Source organism: Solanum tuberosum, unplaced genomic scaffold (genome assembly GCF_000226075.1).
Source record: "Solanum tuberosum cultivar DM 1-3 516 R44 unplaced genomic scaffold, SolTub_3.0 scf00055, whole genome shotgun sequence".
In the NCBI taxonomy this organism is placed as follows: Eukaryota; Viridiplantae; Streptophyta; class Magnoliopsida; order Solanales; family Solanaceae; genus Solanum; species Solanum tuberosum.
Genome location: NW_006238981.1, coordinates 180656 through 198658, shown reverse-complemented (window position 1 = coordinate 198658; position 18003 = coordinate 180656). Strand labels below are relative to the sequence as shown.

The window sequence follows — 18003 nt, the reverse complement described above, 5'->3', positions numbered from 1 at the left end:
TTTTTTTTTTTTTTTTTTTTTTTTTTTTTTTCATTTTCTGTGGCTACCATGTGCAGCACTCATGCCCATCCAGTTGACACCTCAATAAACAGTAGGACATTCAATATAAGATGAAGAGTAATAATTATGATTTTCTTCTTTTTGCAAAATGTTCACAACCTAATAGCTAGTTTAGGCCTTACTTTGGGAAGTCTGTCATTTGCTCTACTCTTTTTGTTATGCCATTACCCAAAGAATTGTTGAATTATTAAGGTTACCATTTGTGACCAACTCTTTGTCCGTTGCTTTGTATTCTGGTCTTTGCAGTTGACCTCTCAAATTATCACATTTGAACATGAAGGAAATTGGAGTAAAGCTCTTGAGTACTATGATTTACAAATTAGATCTGATCCAGTAGCTCAAGGATGCAGTTATTCTCCTGAGAATTTTCTTCATTCATCTGGTTCAGTAGTAGATCAGATGATTGAAAAGAAACCATATAAGGGCCTTATTAGATCCTTGCAGCAAATTGGTTGCACTCATCTTTTGGATGTGTACTGCCAAGGATTGACCTCTCAAAAGGGAAGGTTTCAACATGATCCAGAGTTTACCGAGCTACAGGTTTGCCTCCTATCTTCTCCTTTTCTGCTAACCGGTAAGGAAAGTAGACTCAATTTTTGGAATAGAGGAGCATTACAGGTAAATGACACGAAGGTGTAAAGCAATAATATTGCCAATAATCTTTAAGTTGCATTCATCTTTTGGATGTGTGCTGCCAAGATTTTGCTTTTTCATACTAACTATTAAGTTCCCTTTTTTTGGACAAGGACTTAATTTGTCTTTTATAAAACTCTACTTATATAACATGAAGAAGAATGGAGAGAAACTAGGAAATAGTGCCCCATTGGTGTACAATAGTTTGGTAGCAGCAACCAATTTTACTGTCTTAATAATATAAGATTTTTTTTGGTTTCCCACCCGGGAGGCCGACTAAATCCGGATTTGTGTTGGGAAGTCCCACATTGGTGGGGTAAAGCGCTCCCTAACAATGGCGACTCCGAACCCAGGGGACTCGAATCGGAGACCTCTGGTTAAGGATGAAGGAGTACTTACCACTTCAGCATAATCCTTGTTGGTAATAATATAAGATTGCTGTCTCACATCTGTCTGGCTTATAAGCTTAGATAATAGTGCCTCATTGGTGTGCAAAACCGTGATACTAGTGACCGAACCTAAAAAATTGTTCACATGCTAAGGATAGGAGTAGATGGAGAATTGTCCCAGCTTGTATATCGTGGACAATTTGGAAGGAGAGGAATTCCAGATGTTTTGAGAGCATAGAGAATGATGTGCAGAAGATCAAGTTGAACTTCATCTTATTGCTATGCATGATTGAAAAGAAACCATATAAGGGCCTTATTAGATCCTTGCAGCAAATTGGTTGCACTCATCTTTTGGATGTGTACTGCCAAGGATTGACCTCTCAAAAGGGAAGGTTTCAACATGATCCAGAGTTTACCGAGCTACAGGTTTGCCTCCTATCTTCTCCTTTTCTGCTAACCGGTAAGGAAAGTAGACTCAATTTTTGGAATAGAGGAGCATTACAGGTAAATGACACGAAGGTGTAAAGCAATAATATTGCCAATAATCTTTAAGTTGCATTCATCTTTTGGATGTGTGCTGCCAAGATTTTGCTTTTTCATACTAACTATTAAGTTCCCTTTTTTTGGACAAGGACTTAATTTGTCTTTTATAAAACTCTACTTATATAACATGAAGAAGAATGGAGAGAAACTAGGAAATAGTGCCCCATTGGTGTACAATAGTTTGGTAGCAGCAACCAATTTTACTGTCTTAATAATATAAGATTTTTTTTGGTTTCCCACCCGGGAGGCCGACTAAATCCGGATTTGTGTTGGGAAGTCCCACATTGGTGGGGTAAAGCGCTCCCTAACAATGGCGACTCCGAACCCAGGGGACTCGAATCGGAGACCTCTGGTTAAGGATGAAGGAGTACTTACCACTTCAGCATAATCCTTGTTGGTAATAATATAAGATTGCTGTCTCACATCTGTCTGGCTTATAAGCTTAGATAATAGTGCCTCATTGGTGTGCAAAACCGTGATACTAGTGACCGAACCTAAAAAATTGTTCACATGCTAAGGATAGGAGTAGATGGAGAATTGTCCCAGCTTGTATATCGTGGACAATTTGGAAGGAGAGGAATTCCAGATGTTTTGAGAGCATAGAGAATGATGTGCAGAAGATCAAGTTGAACTTCATCTTATTGCTATGCTTTTGGTGTAATCAGATTTACTCTAATGATACTGTGTCTATCATAGATGTTCTAGATTCTTTATAGCTAGAGAAGGAAGACACTAGAGCTCTATTGTAAATATGGTTTCAGTACTACCCAAGTACTGTTTTGATCCCTGATATGATACAAAGTTACTGATTTCAAAAAAAAAAAGAAAAACAGCTTGCTGCCTGTTTGCTGTCTACTTATTCAGTGCCATACATGAGATGACTCAAATTCTCAGCTGAAAAAGAGTTTTCCATGACCAAGCTGATAGAATCTTTTGTTTATAAACTAGTCATTCCTTCCTTGTCTGCAGCTGCATGCTGTACTCTGTGGACAGAAACATGTTTACTCCACTGCTTCTCCCAGTTTTCTTTACATGCTTCGTGTTATAGATTGGTTCCTCATCAAGTGTTGCTTCTGCTATTTGTAGTATGAAGCTGCTTGGCGGTCTGGCAATTGGGATTTCTCACTACTTTATGGTGAATCTAATGTCCTCTCAATTCAGCATGGAGGTGACCATTTCAATGAAAATCTCCACAGGTATGATCAGTTGTTTCATTAAATGAAGTCCTAAATTGGCATTTGCCTTGTCATCAACTTTGAGCAAAAAATACGTAATGGAAAAGGAACTATTACTAAATTGCTGGGATTTTATTTGGACCATTTTCTGGTTACTCCTGAAGCTAGTTGATGCATGGAGTCTGCTTTTTTCATTTGATTGTGGTGCAGGGAGTGTACTTCTTGATTACACCTTGTACAGAGGTATACAAAAGGGCAATATTGAAACTAACTGTACCATTCAAATGAAAAAGCAGCAAAGAAAATAAATAGTGTAAAATGCCTCTGGTTCAACTTAACCAAAAAAGAACAACCCTGGTTCAGCCATGCCAAAATGGTACACAAATTCAGGACATAACTGAATTACTGAAGTGGATTCAGATCCTAGCTAATCTCTCTCTCTTTCTTCAAGTTCATCTGAATGTGCATTTACTATGAATTGCTAAGTTAAAAGGAGTTGGCAGTTTTATCTAAAACAAGTGAAGCTTAAAAATCCAAATATCTCTGTGAAAATTCTGGGAAATGAAAGGGAACTTTCTGAATAGATTGAATCAAGGATTTATCACTGATGGGTTGGGAAAGTCCTTAACATGGATGCTTAATTACTCGTTTGAGAAATTATAGTAATTCCTACTGAAACAATGTTTAGTTCATCAAATTTAACTGTTATACTTATCCTATTAAGTTCTTTGTAGAACCTATCCTGAGAAATTGTTTTATATGGTTTTCTTTGAATGTCTAGCCACTTAAATTTTATTTACACAGCATCACTTATATAAGGAAAGTAGCTTTCCCTTTACATCACAAAACTTCACTCCAATCTTAAACTAATGCAAGTTTCTATAATCTTAAAACCTAATGGAAGATTTCTATAATTGGATGAACTCTCTGGAGATGCGTAGTCTGCTAGTTCTCCTTAAAGTATCTAAGCTTTGTTAATATCGATTTGTGTCTGCCACATAGATAGTAACTTGTAATTCCATCATAACTCTCATCTCTCAAAAAGAAAAAAGATAAAAAAGGGTTATCGGTCAACCACACAGACTACCAACTGCTATATATGTCAAGTTTTAGATGGTACTAGATTTCTGCTGCATTTTATTATGCAAGTTAATACTCATTACATGTAAATTGTGCTCTCTGCATGCTAGACTTTTTCCTCACTTCATTATGTCTGCTGTAATTCAGCTGTTTAAGAGCATTGAAGGAGGGAGGCTTCAATGAATTCCAGATAAAATTAAAAGATTCCAAGCAGGTAAAAGAAGCCCGATGCATATTTATTTCTTCATAGTAGTATGTTTGGACATTTATACCTTTTAGCTGCTTTTCAATCTCTTTAGGAGCTTTTGCTGTCTATCTGTCATGCAAGTGAGGAGAGCACCAAATACATTTATCAAGCTATAGTTAAGCTTCAGGTATCCTGATCTCTCGGGCTGGCAATTTGTGGTTTCATTTGCATGTATTAACATTATGCGTAAGGTTCCCTCGTACGAACCAGCTTATCCAGGAAAAGAGCAACTAAATTTGTAAAAACTCTTTACAAGTCATACCATTTTTATGCAGATACTTCATCACCTGGGTATGGCATGGGATTCACGTTGGACTTCATCTTGCAGAATGCTGGATTCATCGAAGATGCCGAAGGTCTCATCTAAACCTGTGCTCCTATCAAGTGCTCAGGTATTGTATAGTTTCTGTTTCTCTATGATAAACAACAAAATAATTATGCCTCAATCCCAAGCAAGTTGGGCTGGCAAATGAATTCTCTCTATTTTGCTACTCTATTTAAGTTCATCTTACTATCTTAGACCCATAATTTGCAAAATAATAATAATAATAATAATAATTTTCCTCATAAAGACCATATAAAGAGACTAATTTTCCTTATTCCCACTGAAGTGAGACTCAACATCACCCTATCATGATAAGAATAGATATTAGGTCTAACAGAGTATGGTCCACATCCTCACCCGCTTCCTTACAAAGGAAACACCAGCTCATGCATACAACCTTCCGTTTCCTTCTATTACATAACACTTTTGGTAGTACTTTTCCATTTCAACCATCCTATTTTGATCCTCTGTATAATATTCTCTTGAACTTTGAGCATACATATGAAAATTGTTTGCATGACACCCTTGTTGGTTTCGTCAACTAGTGCAGTATTAAAACATTAACATTGAATCATTCTATATATAAAGCGTGCAGATAGTCTTAATTATTCTTTCCCATATAAGATTGAATTTTTCTGATACCTATTTTGCCTCTGATGGCATCAGTATAAGAAGTATTTTGCATGTATAATATTTGTGATGCTTATCACGGACTTGGTCAATAATGTACTGAATACTGTGTACCTTTTTACTTGGAATTGGTCAATGCAGTTAACATGTCTAGATATGGACTGGAAGCGCACTTTAAAGCAAGCACAGTTACATATGAATTTGCTGGAGCCATTTGTGGCATTTAGAAGAGTATTGCTTCAGATTTTAAATTGCCAGAATTATACTGTACAACATCTGCTTGAATCTGCAGCTACTCTCCGCAAGGTGATTCTGCTAGAATTGGTACTTACTGTAGAAATGATCTCCATACTCGTTTCTAAAAATATTCTTTGTGATATACAGGTGTCTAGGTTTTCACAGGCTGCTTCAGCTTTGCATGAATTCAAGTTTCTTTGTGCAGAAGTAGGAGAACATTCCAACCTTTACTGGCTTGGACGGGTATGGACACGTTCTTTTACTAAATTAATGTTTGATGCAACGGTACAGTTGTCCAATTTGATTACTCTGTATGCTGTTGTATCTATGTAGCTTGGGAGTGTATTGTTGAGTCCCACATCGGTATGAGGTGTAATAAGGTCTCTTTAGTTTTGGGCAATTTTCACCACATGAGCTAGCTTTTGGGTTGAGATATGCCCAAACTCTTCCCAATTCTTGGTTTACCCGAATTTGGGTCCCTATATTATATTTTCTACCCTAGTCCTCGTCCAGGGGGTGAGGTAATTGAGTACCACATCTGTGTGAATGGTGTAATATGGCCTTGGACAGCCCTCAGTACATAAGGTACCTTTTGGGGTTGATGGGCCCAAGGTCCATTATCTTATCAGGTTTGCACATGGTTTATTATTTTATTTCATGAACATTTGCAAGTAGGCAATGCAATTTAGTTCTCCTATGTTATATTGATGTTTCTCTGGAAATCATAAGCTAAGACAATATCCACTTTCTAAGAATTGAGATTTTAGATAAGATGAAGCGAATGATTTAACAAAGAATAACAAATGAGACTTTAGAGATGTTTTGACTTGAATAGCTGTGCTTGTCAACTATAACAGCAAAAAAGAAAATACACTTGTAATTCAAGCTGAAGCCAGTATTGGTATAACATTTTGATAAATTGCTAATACATTTTAATATGGGTTCTTTTATGTGTTTCCACATGTTTCTGGCTTCTTGATTTGATGAGTTAACTGGAAAAATGGCATATACTCTGTGTAGTCCATGTTACGATAGGTCTCAAGTAGTTCTTTTTGCTCAGGTTTACTTTATAGATCTTCTAATATTTATTTCTCTGCAAGCTTTTACTCTTCATTCACTTTAAAATTTGATGCTAAAATCTGCTTACTGGTTCACACTTTCCATTATTCTCTCACTACTACGGTTATTTTCATGTGGTGTAGCTTGAAGAAGCTAAGCTTCTGCGTGCTCAAGGCCAACATCAGATGGCAATCAATCTTGCGAAGTATATTTCGCAAAACTACCAGATGAACGAAAACACATCTGATGTTTTCCGGTTAATTGGGAAGTGGCTGGCTGAAACACGAACAAGCAAGTCAGTAGTATTCCAATACTGGAACTAAGGTTCCATAGAAGTTTGATGCTTTTCATCTGTTTAAGTGTGATATGTTTTGACTTCTTATCTGGCTCTCTGTCTCCCCACTTGTCCCAATCTCTGCAGCTTTTTGATCTTATTCCCTTTAAGACCAGTATGTTCCATCTTTATTGTTTCTTTCTCACAAGTTCTTTGAATGTCCCACCAATTGACTGGGTAATTAGGGATTTATTTCTGTCCAGCAATATCCAATTTCTTCTGATAAATTTATTCTTGCTTTACAGTTACCCATTTTGTCATAGCCTAGGAAATCATCCCATCCCCAGTAGAAACATCTATAATCAGAACGGCTCCCAACAGGGCCAACACAAAACCCATAAGAAAGGTGTGTGTGAAAAAAGGAACTTGACATACAAATCTGTAGTCATACTAAAAGGGCTCCCAAGGAACACTGGACCTAATAAAAGTATCTTTAGAAAATAGTTACTGACAATAGATTTAAAGGTTTGCATTTCACCTTCTGTACAAAGAAAAACGATTGCCGCTTTCTCATTCTATAGAATGATTGTGCAGCTCAAGAACTATACTAGAGAAATACTTGAAGCATGCAGTCGCTCTTGCTGATGATTGCATGGCAAGAGGAAAGGTTTCCACCACAAAACGAAGTCAAATGCATTTCCATCTTGCACACTATGCAGATGGTCTTTTTCATAGTTATGAAGAGAGACTTAATTCCAGTGAATGGCAGGCAGCAATGCGCTTAAGAAAGCACAAGGTATGCCACCCTTATCCCTTTTAATAGAACTGAAATAAACCAAAGAGTAATTGGAACTCATGAAATAATGGTGAGTGGTGACAATTAATAATCCCATGGTTACTCATGTATATTTTTATTTCCAGACAAAGGAGCTGGAGGCATTAGTTAAACGATTAAGAAGTTCAACAAAGGTATGCTTTAATGATGGCCATACTTTCTTCTTGATGCTACAGAGATGGGATTGATTTTGTACCTACTGTGATACTCTAATATTAGGGAGAGAAGACTGACTGCTCTGCAAAAATACAAGAGTTGCAGAAGCAGCTAGCAATGGACAAAGAAGAGGCTGAAAAGTTGCAGGTGACATGATACTTACTCTCTTTGGTGTGTTAGACTGCTTCATGGAAAACCCTTGTATCTTTTTTTAAAATTTTTTTAAGGTGGTTTCTACTGTATTCCAAATGGTTTTTCTCATTGGTTCACGTGTAACATTGCAGCTTTCGATGTCTTTAGTCTTAATCTCCGTTGCTAATTGTAACAATTTGAATTTACTAATAGAGCTATGATATGTAAGAGCTTTATAAATGATCTTGTAGGCTATATCGGCCGGAAATTACCATTAAAATATTAACTTTTTATTCTCTTTCAAATGAAGTACTATGAAAAGATGATTCAAGTTAAATTAGCCTTTATAGTTCTCCTTAAATAATAAACCCTTGTCCCAGTATTCACTACATTTAAAAGTTATAAACTGTTCCTTCTCCTCTTTTAAGGTTCCGGAGGAGTAATTTTAGCTCTAGCAATTATTTCCTGTAAAAACTGTTGCGCATTAGCTGATGCTGATTATGTGTATGTTAATTTTTATAATTTTCTTTCTTTTTTTATCTTTGACTGTTCAGGAAGACAGGGACAACTTTCTAAGCACCGCGCTTGATGAGTATAAACGCTGTTTAGTCATTGGAGATAAATATGATGTCAGGGTGGTATGTATTGCTTGTTGCTATATTATTCTATGTTTTCTGCTGAGACAAAGTTACCTGGATCTTTTTTTGGTGGGACGGGGGAGGAATAGAGATGAAGTCATTTGATTCTAAATCAGCTGCAACAATGATTATAGATGAGTAGAATGGTTAATTTTTAAGTTTTTAGTTAGTCAATATTTGTTTGATGGATGAAATGTTTCCGCTTTCCTGTTTTCGAATGTAGAAAAATAGAAATGCTTAAAGTTTCTTTTGGCAAATCAATGCTGTATGGTGTATGTGGTCACCAGAAATTTCATTAAGCTGTCTATGGTTTTTTCTAGATCTTTATAGTTACCATCTGTTTTCAGGTATTTCGACTTGTTTCACTGTGGTTTAGTCTCTCAATTAAACCAATTGTCGTGGATAGCATGGACAGCACAATACGTGAGGTAAACTCCAATCATTGTTATGAGTCAATGCCGGGAACTTTACAACGTTGTATATTCCATAATATTTTGTTGTGTTTGTGTATTTTATATTGGCTCTAGTCTGAAGATTATTCGGAATACAATTTATCATTTACTTTCAGGTTCAGTCTTACAAGTTTATACCACTAGTATACCAAATTGCTTCCAGGATGGGAAGCACAAAAGAAGGTCAGGGAGCTCAAAACTTCCAGGTATAGCTTGCGACTTTCAGTACTTGTGATCTTTGCACTTTCACTTTTTGATTTATTATTGTCTGTTGGTTGAGATGATACTTGTTTTCTTTTTCTTTTCTAGAAATAGTTTCTAGGTTACTGAATATGGATTTTGTACGTTGTGCAGTTTGCTTTGGTTTCTCTCATTAAAAGACTGTCCATTGACCATCCGTATCATACAATATTTCAGGTAAATAGGCAGGATATAGATTCTTATTTGTGAAATTGAAGGTTCCTTTTTGTTTCAATCTTCTCTTTCTTCTAATTTTACTAGCATTTCACATCAGAAGGATCTTTAAAATTGTAGACATCTTAACTCGAAGTATTCTCCTTTCTAGTAGTTCATAACTATGTTTTTCAAAAAACTACATCTGGATCTTATTTTTGTGTTGATTGTCAGCTTCTAGCTTTGGCAAATGGTGATAGAATCAAAGACAAACAACGTAGCAGAAGTTCTTTTGTGGTTGACATGGATAAAAAAGTTGCTGCAGAAAATCTGCTGAAGGAGTTATCTTCGTATCATGGAGCGGTCATCAGACAGGTACTGACTCATCAGCATTCTGGTTAAATTTTGATTTTACTTCCGTTAGTTTTCTTTTGTGTATGTTTATATCGTGTGCTCCATAAAGTGGTTATATCTTTGGTAAACAGATGAAACAAATGGTTGAGATCTACATTAAACTAGCTGAACTAGAAACAAAGAGGGAGGTAAGCAGCTGTCCTCGTGTTCTTTTTATCTTAATATTTATCTGCTTCGTTCCATCCTTCTTTTTTCCTTTCTCCATCTTTCTCATTGAAAGGGGGTAGCTGCAAGGATTTGTATGATAGTAACTTATATTGTAATAGACAATTTTGTTAGTATTGACTTTCTTCAACAGGTTTTACAGTTAGTAGAACTGCAGCATCTTTTGCTATTTCGCAACTAACTACTATATTTTTTGAGCAGGATACTAACAAAAAGGTTAATCTTCCAAGGGAAATTCGCAGCATTCGAGAGCTTGAACTTGTAAGTTCAATATTTGTTTATTTCAAGCTGTAACGGAAGTCTGTATTACTGTTCTTGGTGTCCACTATCTGTTACTGCACAATGAGTGACACGCAATGTCTTGGATGATAATTATCCTAGGACTTCTCTTTTAAGGTGCATCAGCCTGCCCAGTTGGTAATCCTGGTTGTCAGCCTGGGAGTCATTGTAACTAGACCATCTGTTATCTTTACATGGTATTTAGTAAGTTGAAATCTGTACCATATTTGTCACTCCACGCACATCATTTGTAGAAAGTTGATCCAAGGAATAATTCATTTTCAGATTGTATTGCATGGACCTTCTACCTTCCTGCTTCATTCTCGTCCATTCCAAAAATAGATATTAACCTTATGCCTGTGTCCAGTTTTGTCTCTTTTTTTAACATGATTCCATTGAATCAAGACTTTTGAGATTTGTTGCTTCATTTATATTAGTGAAGCTCATGGATGAAGCTAGGGAATTTCAACATGCATGTTGGTTTCAGGCTTCATTTGGTGCCACTGACTTCTTCATGTTGGCTAGCTTGATGCTTTTATTAGCTAAAAAGGGAGGGATTGTAATATAAGAACACGTTTTCTCTCTTTAGGGTGGGGGTGGGGGGTGTCGTGTTGTATTGTCATGCACTCATTTGAGGCACACTTAAGTCCTGAAGCCACTAGGTGCTTCGCCTCACTTAGGTTGCGCTTCACTTTAGGCAAGCGTTAAGGTGTGCACCTCATTGCCCTTAAGTTCTATTTTGAATAGAGAGATATAAAACAATAAATATGGTCAGCAAGAAGATATATTAATTGTTAGGAAATCATTATGAATAAAGTTGTTACTGTTTTCTCCCATTATATATATATATATAAATTTTAGTTGTTGCTCCTTTTTAAACCAAAAGCCCACATTTTAATTGCATTTAAAGCCTCGATAGAATTTATGCTTTTTGCCTTTAACAACACTGGTCGTGTTTGCTATAGAATCTTCTGAATTTGGTTTGCTCTTGTTGGAGGTCGACTAATATAGCTAACATCTCTTTGTATAATGTATTTTCAGGTTCCTGTGGTAACAGCCAATATACCAATTGACCCGAGTTGTCAATACAGTGAAGGATCCTTTCCACACTTTAAAGGATTGGCAGATTCTGTCACGTAAGTAACAAAGTATACATGCTACTCACTATAAATTTTTTCTTATAGTTTTATTGATACTCAACTGTTGTGTTTCAGAGTGCAATGAATGGTATTAGTGTTCCAGATGTAATTTAATACAACAGGCTGTTCAGATACAGTTGTCATAGGTTTCCAGTGTTCTAACTATTGTGCTTTGCAGTGTAATGAATGGCATAAATGCTCCAAAAGTTGTTGAATGTTTCGGCTCCGACGGCAAAAAATACCGACAACTTGCTAAATCTGGCAATGATGACCTGAGACAAGATGCTGTACGTGTTTAAACTATATTTTCTTACATTCGCTATATTTGGACAAACAGAGATTTAGCACAAAAACGCATGACATTTGCTTATTTCTTTTCTTTACATCTCTGTGAGCATTATGGAAGAGTGGTGGGAGTGTCAGATACCACATAGTTATTTCTTTTCTTTACATCTCTGTGAGAATTGTGGAAGAGTGGGGGGAGTGTCAGATACCACATAGTTATTTCTTTTTTTTACATCTCTGTGAGAATTATGGATGAGTGGGGGGAGTGTCAGATACCACATAGTTATTTCTTTTCTTTACATGTCTGTCAAATTTGGAAGCATGGACCAGCATGAATGCGTAAGGCTTATAAATATTTTTGCTGGTTGGTGTGGAAGCATTAATTCCCTTGTCATCAGTGATTTCCGGTCCTTTCCCTGATTTCTTGATGTAGTATTACCATGTTAGATCTCTGCCATCAGTAAGAGCCTTACAGGTGCTGGTGAAATCTATTAGTTGGCCTCTTGTTTATTTCATTTCTATGGACACACCTTTCCTTTCGGCTCGTAATTTGTGCTGTACGCATTGCTCAATAGATGTTATGTCTGGATTGCAAATTCCCAGCTATTATTTTTCTTTTTCTGTGAGTATTGATATACGTTTTGAACTCAATACTCAGGTGATGGAACAGTTCTTTGGCTTAGTTAATACTTTCTTACAGAATCATCGGGACACTTGGAAAAGAAGGCTGAGAATTCGCACTTACAAGGTAAATCATAAAAGGGTAAAAGCACCTTTTGTTAGAATGTAAATTATAATGGGAAGTAAAATTCCTCGACTTAAGTTACTTTGAATGGGTGCTAGCCAAAGTATTTAACTCTTCTCTCTCGAACTTCTTAAAATTCCATGCTCTAATTACACTTGTTTAAGTCTATCTTGCCTAGGAGTTATATAAATATTGATTGAAGATCTTATGATACTTTGTCAATCATATACTTGCTACCGCATTCCACATGGTTCGGCAGCTATGAATTGTTATATGACCATGTACAAATTTGCCAGCTCTAACAATCAAATTAGTTCATTAAGCTACATTTCTTCATACTGACACTTGAACGCATAATACTTCCTCTGGCAACTCATTTTAGATGTATGTATCCGTCGTGTTTGTGAGATAGGTTGTACCTTTTACTCCAAGTGCGGGTGTTTTGGAATGGGTGAATGGCACTCTTCCACTCGGTGAATATCTTATAGGCAGGTCAGTAGAACTAGCTGCTGCATTGTTGTTTACCTGTATATTTCATGGATTCAGTTTCTTATTGAACCATTTATATTCAAATATCAGCACTAGAGATGGAGGTGCCCATGGGCGCTATGGAGCAGAAGACTGGACATTTATGAAATGCCGGCAACACATGACTGTGGTAAGTGCTACATTATCTTCTCTGTTGGTTACTACTAAATGTTTTGACAAGTTTCTCTTCTTTTGCAACAATAGGCATGGGTAAGGATTTTCAGCGCTGAACTCTTTTATTAGACTCCATAATCTTGTACCGAAAGGTGGGAATGCTAGAGGAGAAAAGATGTATAAATCAGCATGATTGAGAGACAGGAATGATAAAAACTTAAATCAAGTTTAGTGTCTTAAGGACGATTCTCAACAATTTTGGTAGTAGATAGAGATCAATAGGTATGGAGAGGCTATCCAATCAAATTTCCCAACTCAAATCAAGAGGACAACTTACATATCTCCTTACAACCACACAAGATAGTAAACATACTTTATTTGTGGGTTTAACAATAGAGATCTGCTTCGAGCATTTACTTGTCTAGTTATATGTATGGGGTTAATCAATATCATACAAGGTGAGTTTCTATGGTGTATGCTATTCCAGATGATATTTTGTTAATTGATGGAACTGTCAGAAAATAAACCGAAGAGAAGCACTCTAGAGAGCAAGGGTTTTAGGACAAGTGAAAGTAAGACAGAATATATGCACTGCAGATTCAGCTATCATAAGAAAATTGAAGTTGAGGTGAGATTAGATGATTAAAATATTTAGGCTCGGTCTTCTAAGAAAATAATGATGAATGAACGTGATGTTTTATGGAAGTGTTGTGCAATATGTGCAATAGGAGGATACTAGTGCGTGTGAAGGCAAATTCTTAATTGCAAGACCAGACATATTATATGAGAGTGAGTTCTACATAAACCACCAAATGTACTGATTCATAGATATTTTTTTGATTAGGTAAGTAGTTTTGTTAACAAATGCGTAAAAGGATTCTCTCTTATTCAAGTGAATTCACCGGTAAACTAGCCTATGTAGCATGTCAGTCTTGCCAACTCAACCAAAGATGTAGTTGTGCATATCAGAGCATCCTCTTGATAAAATATGCTTGTGAGGAAACTTTGGATCCTCCAATGGGGAACTCCCTGTAGATAAGGTCTCCTTACTGAATATTCAGTATGCAGTCAGGAGTCTTGTTTATGACTTGCTTTCAAGAATCTTCACTTTTATGTGTAGGAAAGTGACAAGCGGAAGGCCTTCCAGGAAGTCTGTGTTAACTTCAGGTATTACTAATCCTCCAAGATCTTGAACTCACGTTGTTTGAGCTATATATCTAATTTTATTTGCTGCAGGCCTGTTATGCATCACTTTTTCTTGGAGAGATTTTTTCATCCAGCTGACTGGTTTCAAAAGAGGCTTGCTTATACCAGAAGTGTGGCTGCGAGTTCAATGGTGATTTAGCAACTTGCAGAAACAGCACCCTCTCTTTAAATATTTCCTAGTAAACCAAAAAAAAAGGTGTAATCATAAACAACTGTTCACAATTATGAATGTTCATAATTCTTTCACACTCAGGTTGGATACATTGTTGGGCTAGGAGATCGGCATTCCATGAATATCCTTGTAGATCAAGCCACTGCAGAAGTTGTTCACATAGATCTTGGGGTTGCATTTGAGCAGGGCCTTATGCTGAAAACTCCCGAAAGGGTTTGTTTATTTCCATTTGGAGTACTTCTGTTCTGTTAGATTAGTTCTATTGAAGTTGGTCATATAAATATAATCATAAAAAAAAGTTTAAATCAGATGTGTAAATATGTACTAATGTCTCACATTGGATGGATTTGTTATAGAGTATCCAAAGAACTTATATGCAAGTCACTTTCTTCATGCATTCCTAATCATTTCTCTTCTATTCTCACATTTCCTGTGTCACTTTTATGTTTCTCTAAGATCATGTCATTGTTAAATTTCTTCAAACTGTCTCTCAATTATAATCCATAATACTCTGTTGCAGGTACCCTTCAGGCTGAGTAGAGACATAATAGATGGCATGGGCATAACTGGAGTGGAAGGGATTTTTAGAAGATGCTGTGAGGAAACCCTGTCTGTTATGAGGACAAACAAAGAAGCACTGCTAACCATTATCGAGGTACAGCTTCAGATTCCAATTCCTACCACATTAAGGGGTCATTTGGTAGAGTGAAAAAATGCATGCATTAGCTTGCATTAGTTATACACTCTATTGCGTATTTAGGTGTGTATTACTAATACTATGGATTTCCATGTATTAGTAATACAAAGGGTTTCTATGCATGCATTAAATTGATTAGTGACATAACTATCCCTCAAATCCCTGTCAAGACATTCCCCATTTCCCAAAGCTAAAGAGTATGGAGGATATTTTTGTAAACAATTTTTTTTTTATAGAAGTTATGCAATTCATTTTTTTTTAATAACATCAAACCAAACACTGCATAAGAATTAATCTCAGCATAACTAATGCACTCTATTCAGCATTATTCTCATACACTCTACCAAATGACGCCTAAGAGTTTTAAACTGTGCCTGTCAGTCTTACTTATAGTCTTTGCTGCAGGTCTTTATCCATGACCCTTTATACAAGTGGGCTTTATCCCCTCTGAAGGCTTTGCAACGTCAGAAGGTATGTCAATGATTTTGGTTTTTATCCTATTTTGAAGTCCACTTGCAATTTTAGCATCATGTTCATTCGGAAAAAAGAAAGTCAAAAGTCCAAACACAAGGTAAAAGAGGTAAAACCATCTGTGATTCCTAAATGAATGGGATTTATCAATCCTGGAGTCTTGCTGTGTTAGAACGGATATTGATAATTTGACACGGCACACTAACAATGAATAAATGTCTAAATGTCAGCTGCTAAGACAAGAGGAGAAGGGGAAAAGAATATATGAGTGAAGAATATCCTGTATTAACTCCCATGATTTCTGTTAGACTCACATTGGTACAAGAGATTATTGTCTCCTTAAATTGTTTTGGACAATCTTCATATGAGCTATCTTTTCGTATTGAGTTTGGCCCGAGGCCCATCTATGGCAAAATCAACTTTCTTAAAGCTTAAATTTAACGTTAGTCCTTGATAGCACTTCTAATTTGAAAATTTTAGTTTGGAACAGATTTGTGATTTGTCAGAGAGTATGTGGCGCACATGCCAGTGGACTCCATGCTCTGTTTTTGGCCTTATAGCTCTTTTGTTCTTGGGGCGAGCCTCACAACCCCATGCCGAAGAAAGTACCCCTTTCAATAGCCTTCGGCAGAGGTGTAAAACTAATTGAACAGTTAGGAGTATGAGCAAGTCATGATCTCATTAGGCTCTGTCCCAAAGTACAGTCAGTTTTGTACGATCCCATTTGTCTATAGGTGGTAACTAGTTTTAAGCTAGAAGCAAATCCTTGTATGAAGTGCATAACAAACAAATAAAATCTAACTCCTACATAGTAAGACAAGGATTTGCTTCTAGCTTAAAACTAGAAGAGTCTGTAACCATGTCTCAGTTTACAAATCATACTTAAAATATGTGTATATATGAACTGCTTGATATCTGTAGAAGGTATAATAAAGTTCATCTTCGCATTCATGAAGACTTATTGAACTTTTTTTCTGCTTGATAGGAAACTGATGATGATCTGGAAACCAGTTTGGAAGGCTCTCAACAAGATGACTATGAGGGGAACAAGGATGCTGCTAGAGCCTTGATGCGTGTTAAACAAAAGTTAGATGGATATGAAGAAGGTGAAATGAGAAGCGTTCATGGACAGGTAACTGTTAAACTGGAACAATGCATCAATTCACACACTACACTACACACTAATAAACATTTCCTAGGTTTCTATCCTAACTAAAATTATTGATCTGATTATTGATTCCATTCCTGCTAGTCAGTGACATGTCTTATTGCTCTTTGTTTAATTAAAATTTGAGGGCATCGATCACTACCAACTACACAAATAAGTACTCTACACTTGATTAACACTCTTCTCAGAAATTGTGCTTTCGGGGTCAGGCAACTCTAGTTACTTTCGGTTACTTTCTCTCGTCTGTAAGTATTGGTTTCAGAAATGAATAAACACAATAGTAAGAATGAAAAGAATATGAGACGAGAAAAAGTATATAATTATGGTCCAAACTATCAGCTAGAATGAAGTGCATAACAAACAAATAAAATCCAACTCTTACATAGTAGGACTAACTTGTTGAGTGACTACAACTTATAAAATTACTGCAGTGAAAAAGATTTTCGCAATTCTAAAACAAATATTCAACAGTCAGAATGAAGGAAAATTTATCAGCAGATTCTTTCCAATAGCTATATGAGTTTAGATCGGACTCCTTTATTTTCACTATTTTTCTGGAAGATAGAAGGTTTGAGTAATGAAACTAAACTTATCCTGAATGCAAGTTAGAGATGAAAAGTTAATAAAAATAGCAGTGTCTTGAAATAATATTGAAAGAGTACTAGTCCAGGCAAGTGGAAGTAGAGTTCTATGACTAGCATAGATAAGACTACTGCAGAATTGGCTGACACGGTACAGTGCTTCTAAGTTGCATAATTTCCCTTCTCAACTTATGTTTGCATAGAGAAAGTAAAGAGGTAATAAGCGCCCCCCTTTTTCACAGGTTCAACAACTCATACACGACGCCATTGATGCTGATCGGTTGTGTCATATGTTTCCTGGATGGGGAGCTTGGCTATGAGAGCTTACAAACAGTAAGAGCTCTCGTTTAAAGTTTTGGGTTTTTTGTTACTTTTTCCTCTTAGCTTTTGTGAGTGTAAATCTTGTGCTTTTGATCTTAGGGTTATTTATTGGTGTAATTAGTGTCACTGTAATGAACAGACTCCTGTAAATATATCAGCAACACTGTCATTTCTTCTAATCTTTATGAGTTTCAGCCTTCAAATTCGATTCTTCCCGATGTATGTACAGCTTAATCTTTAATATCTGTATGAAAAGAGAAAAAAAGAGAGAATTAACTCTTTTTACAGCTTGAATCATCAGAACAAATTTATACCTGTCAATGACCCAATTTTCTTTTCTTCTCTTTTTTGCCCTTTATTTGTCCTCCCACAAAATTGCCTTTCAGTAGAGATACCCTGGAATTTTTTTTATTTTCATTTTCTTCATGTACATTATACATATACAAGTTAAATAACTATT

At 36.2% G+C, this 18003-nt stretch overlaps 1 protein-coding gene across 6 annotated transcripts in view; it reads left to right on the top strand.

The window, feature by feature from the left end:
- The window catches only part of LOC102596182 (serine/threonine-protein kinase ATM), a 58944-nt gene that overhangs the window by 39730 nt on the left and 1211 nt on the right, over positions 1-18003 (top strand). For 4 of the 6 annotated variants that reach the window (XM_015307369.1, XM_015307370.1, XM_015307373.1 and 1 more), the window contains 30 exons: positions 307-600; positions 2712-2821; positions 4028-4094; positions 4180-4254; positions 4403-4519; positions 5224-5388; positions 5467-5562; positions 6522-6673; positions 7247-7448; positions 7574-7621; positions 7707-7790; positions 8330-8413; positions 8761-8841; positions 8982-9071; positions 9220-9282; positions 9493-9633; positions 9744-9800; positions 10039-10098; positions 11158-11252; positions 11434-11542; positions 12199-12288; positions 12698-12777; positions 12865-12943; positions 14048-14094; positions 14164-14263; positions 14387-14518; positions 14826-14960; positions 15408-15473; positions 16459-16605; positions 17465-17837. In XM_015307369.1, the coding sequence (XP_015162855.1) occupies positions 307-600; positions 2712-2821; positions 4028-4094; positions 4180-4254; positions 4403-4519; positions 5224-5388; positions 5467-5562; positions 6522-6673; positions 7247-7448; positions 7574-7621; positions 7707-7790; positions 8330-8413; positions 8761-8841; positions 8982-9071; positions 9220-9282; positions 9493-9633; positions 9744-9800; positions 10039-10098; positions 11158-11252; positions 11434-11542; positions 12199-12288; positions 12698-12777; positions 12865-12943; positions 14048-14094; positions 14164-14263; positions 14387-14518; positions 14826-14960; positions 15408-15473; positions 16459-16605; positions 17465-17542 (3144 nt within the window). In that variant the 3' untranslated portion in view covers positions 17543-17837. Of the gene's footprint in view, positions 1-306; positions 601-2711; positions 2822-4027; positions 4095-4179; positions 4255-4402; positions 4520-5223; positions 5389-5466; positions 5563-6521; positions 6674-7246; positions 7449-7573; positions 7622-7706; positions 7791-8329; positions 8414-8760; positions 8842-8981; positions 9072-9219; positions 9283-9492; positions 9634-9743; positions 9801-10038; positions 10099-11157; positions 11253-11433; positions 11543-12198; positions 12289-12697; positions 12778-12864; positions 12944-14047; positions 14095-14163; positions 14264-14386; positions 14519-14825; positions 14961-15407; positions 15474-16458; positions 16606-17464; positions 17838-18003 lie in introns of those variants that run through there. The other 2 variants (XM_015307372.1, XM_015307371.1) reach the window with 1 other exon arrangement.